The sequence below is a fragment of the Sceloporus occidentalis genome, unplaced genomic scaffold (genome assembly GCF_023333645.1).
Source record: "Sceloporus occidentalis isolate IW3139 unplaced genomic scaffold, rSceOcc1.0.p SCAF_87, whole genome shotgun sequence".
Classification (NCBI taxonomy): Eukaryota; Metazoa; Chordata; class Lepidosauria; order Squamata; family Phrynosomatidae; genus Sceloporus; species Sceloporus occidentalis.
Window position 1 is genome coordinate 2,244,292 of NW_028317067.1, and position 12,236 is coordinate 2,256,527.

At 41.5% G+C, this 12,236-nt stretch overlaps 1 protein-coding gene across 1 annotated transcript in view; it reads left to right on the forward strand.

Annotated features, from left to right (window-relative positions):
- Positions 1-12,236, forward strand: part of LOC149284906 (whirlin-like) — a 35,330-nt gene that overhangs the window by 14,076 nt on the left and 9,018 nt on the right. Inside the window, exons 3-7 of the mRNA XM_089496050.1 lie at positions 9,624-9,842; positions 10,128-10,253; positions 10,652-10,857; positions 11,363-11,396; positions 11,546-11,758. Coding sequence (XP_089352176.1) covers positions 9,624-9,842; positions 10,128-10,253; positions 10,652-10,857; positions 11,363-11,396; positions 11,546-11,758 — 798 coding nt within the window. The remainder of the gene's footprint in view (positions 1-9,623; positions 9,843-10,127; positions 10,254-10,651; positions 10,858-11,362; positions 11,397-11,545; positions 11,759-12,236) is intronic.

The following is a 12,236-nucleotide window of genomic DNA, read 5'->3' on the forward strand; positions in this document are numbered from 1 at the left end:
CTGTAGCCACTGATAAAATATTAGTATCACAGATAATAAGAACTTTAATATATAGCAGCACATTTTCCATGCACGCCAAATTATTTAGTATGGTTTTACCCCCAAGCCAACTGTTATCTTTAAAACGTCTCCTGGAAAATAAAATTGCTTGGAAAAGCAATAATTGCGAAGATACAAAACAGACTGTTGGTTATCTGCATGCCCAGGAACACTCCGTGTTTTTGCCCCATCTAAACATAGTTTACATTACTTAAGTAGCTGTGGTTTCTTTCTTTCTGAAGACAAAACAGGCCACTGTTGGTTCTATTATTCGCCCCAGGTTAGTTATTTAGGTACAAAACAGCAATATATGGGATCGGTTATCTTTGCAGGTCATGAAAGTTCACACTATCTTATGTATCTTGACTTCAATGAACAAAAAAATCATTACTAGAAGAGATGTGAGCACACAAAAGGAGTTTAGCTGGATTAAAAGTCGATCTGTTCTTCCAGGACATATGATGGGGTTTGGACCATACCACTATCCATCAGCGTGGGTGCTACTAGGTTCAGGGATGAAGCTAGTTCCTGTGGATAAATACACTGAGAATGCGAGTAAGCGCACAGGAACACTAGACCATTGCTCCTGCCCATACATTCAGAAGACAGCAGGCAATAACTCTTATAGCTAATGCAAAACTAGCATACTAAGATGGAATATTGCTCCTATATCTATTAACGCAGCGGATGGCCATCAAGTTCTTCTTAAGTGCTTTTTCTCTTATCCATACAAGATATTGTCTTTGTTCTCTTGAGTATGACATCGCTATAACACCAAATACTTTTATTTTTATCTCCCTCAGATCCTGACAGCAGGATATTTGTTTTATTTTATCAAAACCCGTATAAGTGAGGAATTAGATCTATCTGCTTTGACTCTTTCATCTACTGGATCTACAAATCCTGCTAATTAATTTTCTTGATATACCATGAAAATTGTTCCCTGGGGTCTTATTCTCCTCCACAATGTAAACATCTGTGCACATTGTGAGCCTTGGAAGTCTTCTGGGCATCCATGTCTAGCAAGAAGACCTGATGCATGTGTAATCACATACTGTTGTGTTGACGTGCATGCAGGTATAGTTACAAGCCAAGTCCGAAACCACAGATTTTACCACAAGGCCGCTGAGGAATTCCTCCTATCTGGATTTCTTCTTAGTGGAAATATAAGGCTCTTGGGAATGCAATTTACATTGCAAATTAATTGGATAATATTAGAGCAGGATATCTGGTTTTGTAACGGGGATTTCACATTTGAGATAAAACTGTAATTGAATCAAGCGCTGAAAAAGCATCCACTACTTGTGTTATTATCTTTATTAAATATTCTGCTTTAAGTTATTTAGATTCATTTCGTTTTGCAGCTCTGATATTGGCTCAGGCACAATTCATGAAAATTACCCTTCAGTTCCAAAGGGACCTCAGTAAAGACTGAATTGGAATCCTACTGTGTTATAAGAACCATTCGCCCCATCTAGTCTTCCGATTTGTCCTGCTCTAAAGACATCCTTATTTGGTTCCTCGTCTTGTCCTATGTCCAGGACAGCTGTCATAACATCTAGCAGTCCAGGTGACATCTGAGTTGAAGGATGTGGTAAGAGGTGGGGTGGGACGTATGGCCAACGGCTCGCCTTTCTGTGCAAGCTGTTTCACCTCCATGGGACAGGGAGGTCAGCGTGGCGAGAAGGCTGAATGGGAGCTGCAAAGAAGCACAGACTTCCACTGCCTTTTCACCTCCCAGGGCAGTAGAGAAGATTAGAAGATCTCCCCAACTGGACCATGCGCTCCACTGCCTGCAAAAGTGGAACTGTGGGGCAGCCACCCTGTACTGTTGGGAGATATGTTTCTGTCTATCCTGAGTGTTTAGATTTTCTAAGCGAGTTCTAACATACTTGGATGTAAGTGTAACTGGGGCAGGAAGGAGTTGTGGTTATGATAAGGGGCAGTACTAGCTGTGGATGGGTGCAGAGCCAGGACCAGGTAACCTTCAGAAAAGTAGGCAGAATTGGGCAGGACCTGGGTGGGATGTGGCCAACTTGGAGACATTAATCCAGAGCCTCTGCGAACCAGCATTTTACACAGAGACCCTAGGTCAGTCCCGGTAAATTACAGCTCAGGCGCATGAGCCTCTGATGCTAGACAAGTAAAGATGTCATAAAGACCCCAAGGCATTTTCTTTTGCGTAAGTGGACCCTTGTCTATAGGGTCATTATTGGCCATAAATAAACTTTGCCACGTTTTCCAGAACACATATAATTACCGTATTACATACTGCTGAACACTTGCCCTCCTCAGTTTGAGATGTTAAACTTTGTAACTGATTGCCTTCCATGCGTTTATATATCCCCATACTACAAAGGACACATGTGTGGGTCAGCTGTGTGTGAAAATGAAATGTGTCCCGATAATCATGGCCAACATGGTCACCCTGGGCAGGTATAATACTGAACGAGTTGGGCTGAATTGAAGGAAAGGTGCACTTTAAGCCAGGACGCTTTTGCTTTTTTTCAAATCTAACTTCTGTAAGTGTTAATCGTCTCCAGTCTTCCGTGTAAACCATTTTTTGGGGTTAGCTGCCTAGAAACTAATATTACAATGATAGAAACAATAAAGAAGCTGAATTATACTGGTATGGATTTTAGCAACAAATTACTGTGGGGTGCTCTGGAGCAGAGAGAATGATAGAGCTGAGTTATCAACACTTCTCCGGGAAGGCCATTCCGTCCTTGCACTTATCCAAGCCACCAGGGAAATCTTTCTACAAGCACCTGCAAAGCGTCTGCTGGATCTGTTACATACCAATGACTCTCCGAATCTTCTTGTCAGCTGGATTTTCTGACCTTTAGCAACTGATGTGAAGGCTGACGACTGCCCCAATTTGCCAGGAGAGTGTGCTGATGAATTTGAAGAGTGCATCTGAAAGCTTATGTGGGAGGAAAGTGGTCCTTGATCTTCTGATGGACATTCCCTGTGGTTCTTGTTCAATGTACCAGAAACACTATTGATAAAATAGAGTTTCCTGATGAGGTGAATTGAGACTGTATGCAAATAGATGTGGCTAGGTGTTTGCAGAGCCTTGCTGGCAAAACCGACGACTGTATAGGACAACAGAATAGGAATGATCTGCTCCTCTGGGATAAATATTAATGACTATGCGGCTTGTTGGGCATACAAGCTCAAACCCCTACAAAGTAATACAAAAGAGCTTAATTATTGATGGAATACAGCATGCTGACCATATTTATAACTATGCAAAACCAGGCTAAAGGCTGCCCTGGCCATCGGATACGTAATATTTCAGGTTAGATAGTTGTGTTTCGGACAGAGTGGGGGAAAATTCAGAGAACATATGGGCCATGACACTAGGACTAAGATGGCCATGGCACCAGCTGGATGTAGAGACTTTATATAAAGGAGAAATGTATGCCTCATGTGTAACCAGCTGATTTAAAGTGGGTTCCATCAACCGGTAATGAACACAAACATTGAAGTGGAGTTGCGCAGTAATAAGACTTGAAGCCAAAAATGTAAATAGATTTATAGAGTGAAAAAGAATGGACCTAAAACTTAGACAAGCGTGTGATGAAGAGAGGTTTTTATCAAAAGAGATAGATGAATATTGGAAGGAAAAAGCTAGCTGGCATTTCAACAGAGGGTGAATAAGGAACAATGAATGGTGTTCTAGCTCGTGTCGAAATTAAAAAAACTGGCCTTCGGGTTTGAGTTAAAATGATTTTACACTGCTTTAATAAAAGAGGTTTTGTGGTATTGATTATGGTTGGATATAACCGAATAGGGCACGTAGAAAAATAATGATGTGATTTACTTAAAAAATTTTATTTATACATTTTCCACGGTATTTATACAGATCATTATGATTTTTAAGACTGTTGAACACTGAAACACTCATACCCGGAGAACATTCTGAGATCCTAGAAAAGGGGAGAACATTGAGGGATTTTTGTCCAGAGAGGGACTGTGATACCTAAAGAAGGACTTTTGGGGGTATCAATACAGACATTCACATTTCAAAAAAAGTAAATATATTAGGTCAAGGAAGGCCAGAGAGGGACTGAAACTGGCCATATTAACTAACGCAGACAAATCCATTTATGGTTCCATGTTCTGTGACCTAATGGGGACCTAATGTGCCCTGTGGCTAGTGTTAGTCCGAGATCAAGAAAAAAACCCAAAAACTTTTACCACACCTGGATTTGCCATTTGCATGGTGGGTCACCACATGAAGCGGGGAGACTGACTAAATGAAAGCCTCTGCCTATCTCCTGTCATGTCTCCATGGCTGCCATGTTTTGTTGACTAGCTCCTTCCCTCCAAACAAAACATTTTAGGGGGAATTTTGATACCAGGAATGTTTGTAAATAACGTCAATAGAGTCTTTAGTCAGAGATGATGCCGCTTGTTAGGCCAAGGTAGAACAAGATGTTCTCATAAGGTTTAGGACCTCAAAAGTATCTTCCTCCTCTTCTTCAGGTAGATCATTCCTTATGTGGCCTTCTTTTGTACAGTGACCCGATAAAAGGTATCAACTTTGACTAAATACTCTTCTCTTGGGCTAAAAGTGCTGTATCCGTTTTCATTACATAGGAATGGGCTCTGTCCATTGCTTCTAAGCCTGCGTGTAATCTGCCCTGTTTAAAGTCGAGTTAGCAGAGAAACTGGGATGTGGAAGGTGGCCATAGTCTCGAGAACAGACAAGGAGAGCGCAGTGTTTCACTGTTAATAAATGTTTTGATTGTCTATCGGACTCAGGTGGACTGGAAGGATTTAGAATGGATGAACTCTGCATCACTGTCATATTTTTTCCTGAGATTTTAGAATAAGGTGGCATGAAGAGGCTTTTGTGGCTTATCATTTAATATCCGAGTAAACAAAAGGGCTAAAAGTTTAGAAAAATATATTGGGTTTAGGAGATGACAGCTACCAACAAATGAATAATTACAGATTGATGAATAGTGCGAAGGACAGAAAAGGTTGTTAATTATATGGAATGGAATCAGGCTGATGATAAAAACATCTCCTAGGATTTAAATTGGGCAAAAAGTGATGCATTTGTTTTAATTGATGTGGTTAGACGGGAGGTTAGAGGCTTTAGTGATCTTTTTTTTTTTTAATATGAGCTACTGATAGCTATTTATGTAACTCAGTAAAACACTTAAAAAGAGAAGAATATATTTTATTTACACAGATTTATAATCCAAACTGCAGTTGATTGTCCGCTTCTCTGGGTCACTACAGGGAATCTCAAGGTCGCGGGAGCCCCACTCCCCGGCTACTTCCCCTCCATCAATTGTGTGTGTCCTGTGACATCAGTGGAACCGCCCACTGACATCAGTGGGACCGCCCACCATGTCAGCAGGAACGCCCTCTGAGGTTAGTGGGACCTCCTACGCGCATCCCGCAAGAGTACGTAGCCGTAGCCAGAACGTTCCCAGGTATGATTATGGGCTCATAGGAAAAGGGTCAATAGAGAGGAAGAGGGACTGTCTTACCTAAAGAAGGACACTTGGGAGGTAAGTTGCAAGGAAAGAAATGGAATACGAAGGGTGCAGACAATGTCCAGGAAGCCGTCGTCTTTATTCCTATAGAGACTCCACTTTATTGGGCTTAACAAGTGAATTTGTAGAGTCCTCCTAATGCATTTCCCTGGTCTGATATTTTCTTGTAAGCTGTTATTAGGCTACAAGACATTCATACAAAAACATTGTTAAAAATATGTTAAATTAGCTTCTACATACAAAGCTACACGGAACCGGAATCAATTGCGTTTCTGTACCAGTTCCGTACAGGAACACAGAAGTCAGCCCTCGGGGCAAAAGGGGCAGCTTCCTTGGTCCATGGGTTACGCCATAAAAAATAATTGACAAATCTCTTGATGGCCACCCTATAATGATAGGCTGAGGTTAGTACCCTTGTAGCAAAGATAATTTCTTTGAAATTAGCTAATATCTTACTGATGTAATGAATAACACTTGTCCAAATGTACAGAAATAGTCTAATGGTGGGCTACTCCCCAAAACGATTGTTGCATCTAGTATATTCGATCTAACACAAACCAAAAAATCCAATCTTGGTTCTAAATTTTTAGGGGGCTGACACAGCTGCGATCAATGCATTTGGGCCAATCAAACCTTGAACCATTCTTTTATTTAAGGCTCTACGCTCAACAGAAAGAAGCAGCCATTAGGAGAAGGCAGAGAAACCACATTTTGTATATTCACCTCCTCGTGTCTGTCATTAACTCTTCTAAGATACGTCTCATTTGGACCACGTTCCTAAACATTATGTAATGAAATTCCCTCTGAGCAAGCAGATTGGCTGTAATACAGCAGTAAAATGCTACAACGTTAACAATTAAGGCAAATCAGTAGCATTAAACAGCAGGTGTTGGGTATGTCCGTGATTAAAGAATGGCGGTAACTGCCAATATCAGTAGCGGTTACACGTTCTGCACAAAGCATCTTTCCTATGGTTTGTTTTTTTTGCATGTAGAATGTCACGCCGGTAGCATGTAAAGTAATAGAACTGCGGGGATGGGGGTGCCATTTTGTTTTCTATGCCTCGTATATAGTTGGCCATCTGAAGAGGAGACTTTTCTTTTCTGAGTTGGCCTAAGAAAAAGGCATTTTAATGCATAGGATGGCTGCGTGGTCCCTTTAAATTTTTTAATTCCCCCCCCCCATATACATTGGTCCTTTTCCCTACCAACCAATCAAATGTCCTGCAGGAGATGCATTTGACCATAAACATGTCCCTGCACATGCTACACCTCCAGTCAGCTCCAGGGCTGGCTTGGATAAACAAGGCATGCGGGGGTCTCTTCAGACCCCCGTGCAGATGTGTGGAAAGAGCTGCCATCGCAGAGTACTTTAACAGAGGGTGTCCCTTTAAAAAACCCAGAGCCCCATAGAGCGACAAAAAATGGCACCCTAATATTCTATAGTATTGACTATAAATTAATTTTTCATAATAAATTGTGGGGTTTTTTTACTGTTAAGGCAGCCCATTAATTGCCCAGGTGATGCTTACATTTTTGATGTGTATCATGATGGATGCCAGGCACGGGGTGTCTTATCAAATCCATCCATATGAAGGGTGTTTACTTGGAGAGATGTCCGCCTGCTGCCAGTATAAGTATAACTACTGCTGCTTAGTGCAAGCAGCGTGGAGTGTATGAGGCTGTCCATTTGAATAGTAATTATGTATTAAGGTAATATGCCATGTCTGCATGCATTATAATGAGATGTTTATGTAGATTTTTTAATACAGTCCACTGGCTGCTTCCTTGGGAATCTGGCATAGAAATAAATAGAAGTCTAAAATATTAACATCATTTCTAAAATATATCACTAGACCCTATACAGTGCAATATTTGTGCCCAAACAGCTTGTCACTGTTTTTCAGCACCATCTTGGTGCCGAAACAACTTGTTGCCACCATCTTTGTGCCCAAACAGCCTTTTTTAGTGCCATTCTTGTGCCCAAACTGGTTGTCAGTGACATATTTGCCCCCAATAAGCATTATACTGAATGTGTCCGTGACATTCACACTCCAATTTTAAAGAAGGCGCCGAGTGTGAGGGACAGAGCCATAGCTATGTCCTTTTTCGTCAGAGGTGAGAATAGAAAATTGTACCCCCCAACCACTATATTTTTACAGTGTTTATTTTGAGGAAAGTATATAAAGAAATAACAAGGACATTAATGATATTAGAACTGCAGAGCTTTAAAAAATAATATTATAACACATTTCCCCAAACTCAAATTTATTCAAATTTTGTGGTAGCTGAACCCTGGGCAAGTTGTTTTGCATGAGCTTAATGGGGCGTTAGGGACAATGGGACAGTAAAGTAACCTTTGGCACTCTAGAGGTTGTGTACATTAACCCCCATTATGCATGTACAGGTGTAATAGCATCACCCTCATTAGTATACAGCTAGCCAGACATAGATATGATACAGTGCACCTCACAGTGAGCATAAATTCACTATATACTGAGCCAGACATTGATGATGGTACAGCATAACTCCAGTCACTATATACTGAGCCAGACATTCACAGTGGTATAGCATGACTCGTATCACTATATACTGAGCGAGATATTGACAGTGATACAGCATAACTTCAATCACTACATTGAGGGTGATAAGGCATTACTCCAATCACTACTGAGCTAGACATTGACAGCGGTACAACATAACTCCCTCCACTACTAAGCCAGATATTCAGTGGTACAGGATAACTCCCATCATCATTTTCATTTTCATTTTGTTGCTTTTTCACTCTCTAAGACTCTCACTCTCTCAATCGCTCTCACTCTTACTAGCAAGTAATACTTTCACTCACTCTCACACTCTCACTTACCTTTTCACACTCTCTCACTCTTGCTCACTTTTTCGCACACGCTCTCTCTTTTTGGGTCTCCTCGGAAACACCGCCCTTTTCTGAATCGGGAGGCCTGTTTCATGCAGAAACAGCCAAAGAAAGAAGACAAAGAAGACAGAAGAACAACAAGAGTGTTCGGGAGCGCTTAAGTAGAAGTCCAAAGAAACAGAACTCGTGCCTAATGGGGGATCCATGATCTTCCTAGCTGGCCCTGCCCCCAGCATTCGCAACTGCTGATTTCTCAGAACATGTCCTGGGACACTGAAAGTACCAGGACAAGCTCCTAAATCCTGGGGGAAAATGGGACAGTTGGCAACTGTGTGGTAGACATAATATTGGAATATGCATCCTTTACTTCTCTTTTTTAACTGCAAGATGCAGGAAGTGTTTATATGTTATATTGTGTAAATAAATTGTGCGGCTAGGGGCAGGATATTACGGAGACATTTTATGTGATTTCTTAATTTATGGAGAGCTATTTATTTATGTGATTGATTAAGGCATTTATATACATTTTTTCACGTAATATTGGAATATGCGCCCTGTACTTTTATAAATGTATTTTCTACATACTGTTGTGACATTTAAAGCTGTAGAACACTCTGATACATTAATATCCAGTAAACATTCTGAGCTTTAAAAAAAAAAGAGGGACATTAGAGAGGAAAGAGGCACAGAGACAATTGGGTCCCAAAGAGGGACTATCTCTCATAAACAGGGACACTTGAAAGGTATGTGCAAGGAGGTGTTAGCTGAACATCGTACTGCCAGCATCTCGCAAACTAAATGATAGCTTTTCGTTGTAGAGAGATCAAATCATTTATAGATCTCAAAAGAAATGCAGGGTATAGAAAGGAGGAGGCAGAGAGTACGGTGTATGTGAATGCAGACTGAGATGTGTGGGTGGTGAAAGGTTATACAGAGAACTAGAGCCTGCAGAGTACAGCCATTGTATAGTGAATACCGTTCCCAGTAGACTCAATGTCCTTGAATGTCAGCCCACTGCTCTTAAACACACACACCAGGCAGGGGAAGAGATCATGAAAAGCTAATACGTTTGCAAATGAAAAGTGACTGACCTTGAGGAACACTTCTCCAGAAGACCACATAGCATCCATTTTTATTGCATTTTCTTTTTTTCTACATGTTTTTTATGTTATGGTTTCTTTGTGACTCCCCTAGGCACTGCGGGGCTTTCAGAAGTTGGTTCTGTCTGTTCTCTCATCCGGCCGAGTACCTAGTGGACATGTGTCCAGTCATATATACACCTGGGTTGACTCGCAAGGCCGTAGTGTCTCCCCACCAGGAGGTCCCACGCACCTTCACAGCCCATCGATGGTGGGCCAGGACAAAGAGAAGAGGAGTAATTTACAGCTGCTGCAGGATGGAGATGAGAAGAAGGTGTGGGGTAACACTGCACCATCACTAAACTTTCACTGCATGCATTGCGACTTCACCGGGTACATACTGGCTTGGCTCTACATGCTATATACATACTATATACATACTATATACATGCCATAACTACATTCTCTTTGTATTTGTGAAATTAAAACATTCAAAATACCCTCACTGCATGCACACTATTCCCCTCCAGCCTTCACAACTATACACATACTGTGGTGTACCCCCACCTCCATGTGTACCCCACCTTTCACGTGATTAAATATCCGACTTTTCCGTCAGGTGAACTTGGTGTTGAGAGAGGGGAGCTCACTTGGGTTACTGATACGAGGAGGCGCCGAGTATTCCCTTGGGATTTATATCACTGGAGTGGACCAAGGCTCGGAAGCTGAAAGTGCTGGACTAAAGGTGACATCCTCCAGATAGATCCATATAACCCCCTTCATTGCCAAGAAACTCCCCATAAACTGTTGCAAAAATGTTTAAAAAACCTTTGTATCATTTTGTTCATAATTTCCCTTTACTATGTTTTCTTGGCATGCCCTGCATGTTCTCATTGGTCTACATGTCACCTTGGTTGAAACCTTGTGGCTCTCATACTGTTGACCAACTGCAAATCTGTTCATTTAGATCGTCAAACAGCTAAAAAGTCAACTGATAACCAGAACTATTGTAGTCCTATTATTTCAGTTCTTTCTTATTCTTTGTCCGTTCTTGCCTTTCTATTTTTGCTTTAAACTCTATTCACCTCTCTCCTTCTCTTGGTCTCTTCTGGTATTCTAACTCACTTTGTCTTTCTGTCTCAGGTGGGAGATCAGATTCTAGACGTAAATGGTCTCAGCTTCCTCTCTATCCCACACGATGAAGCCGTACAAATTCTTCGTTCTGCACGACACCTTATGATGACCGTCAAGGATGTTGGTCGTGTCCCCCATGCGCGGACTATTGTGGATGAGACTCAGTGGCTCACCAGTTCCTACACTGGAAATGGAGACCCACCTTCTACAACCGGGTAACTCGTATACATTTTCTGGTGCTTCTAATGAATTGCTCGGTTAACAGAGTATTGTGTTAGCTTCTGGCTAGCATTTAGACTGTACAGAAATTATAGTTATAGGTGTCTGTCTGTTCTCACAGATGCAGCCACAATAATTACATAGCTGTTCTACAAGCATAGACAGAGCTGGGTTTCCATTCCAGATTTCCTTAAGCATACAATGACTGGTGATCACACTTACAAGTAGTGAAAAATGGAGTGTGGACAGCAGCACAGGCAATCAAGTGGTTAGTTTTAGGGTTAATGCAAGGACAAAGGAAAGTAGCATATAACCTTTGTACTGGTTATAGATTTTTTTTAGTACAGCACTGTGTCCCTTAGTATAGACACAAGTATCGATTGTGGGAGCGATGCTTCATAGTGACAATGTATTTGAATTGTCCAAGTTCTTCACATTCGGCTGTCCACTAAATGATGCACCGCTTTAGTTTAACGTGTTATGTTTGTTGTCTCTGCACAGGGCTCCGTGGAACCACTCTGAGACCCAGGCAAAGGTAAGGTTGATTACAAGAGAAGTGCCATCCAGTGGAGTGCTTTGCTGACTTGGGTTTATGATGGGTGACAAGGCTTGCTAAAAGATCTGTGTCTATGGCAGCAGGGAATGCAGTTTTGGAAACTCTATTCTTGTTTGTATCTCCTACAGCCAGTGTTTTATCGTGGCCTGACTGGATCACAGGTTACTCTGAGCAGTCTGGGAAACCAGAACTTGGTTGTTTTGGAGGAGAGGGCACGGATGCTCTTGACCGAGCCAGAGAGAAGCACCATGTACTACTACCTCCAGCAGTACAAAGAGAGACATATCCCGGTGCAAGCCCTGATCATGGCTATGTTTGAGCTGCTCAACACTCAAGCCAAGGTAATTTCAGAGGGGGCAGGTATGGAATAAATCAAAGAAAAGGCTTTAGGTGGGATTGTATAGAATGAGGTGTTGGATAGGTAGACTACTTTTCCATTGGCCTTAGAGAAAGAAAGACAGGATAACATGAAGAACAACTTTACCCGTAACAGTGGTTGCCCGTCTGGGCCCCCGTGGTTTGTAAGCAGCATATCTGATATTAATAATTTTATTATGTCTTTTTAATCTCTTTATCTATTATCCATACTTTTCTGGCACTCTAGGACTGCCACCTTGTCTATACATATTGAGATCATTAAGTGATCTTATGCATTGCCTTAATAGCAGATGATGGCCACATCTTGACTTATCGCACCAAGACTTCTGCACGGCACCCACCACCAAAAGAACACAGTCAATGAATATAGCCCATCAGTGCCAACCACAATATTTTAAGATTATAGATGGTTCTTTGTAATCAAAAAAGTTATATAGAAAG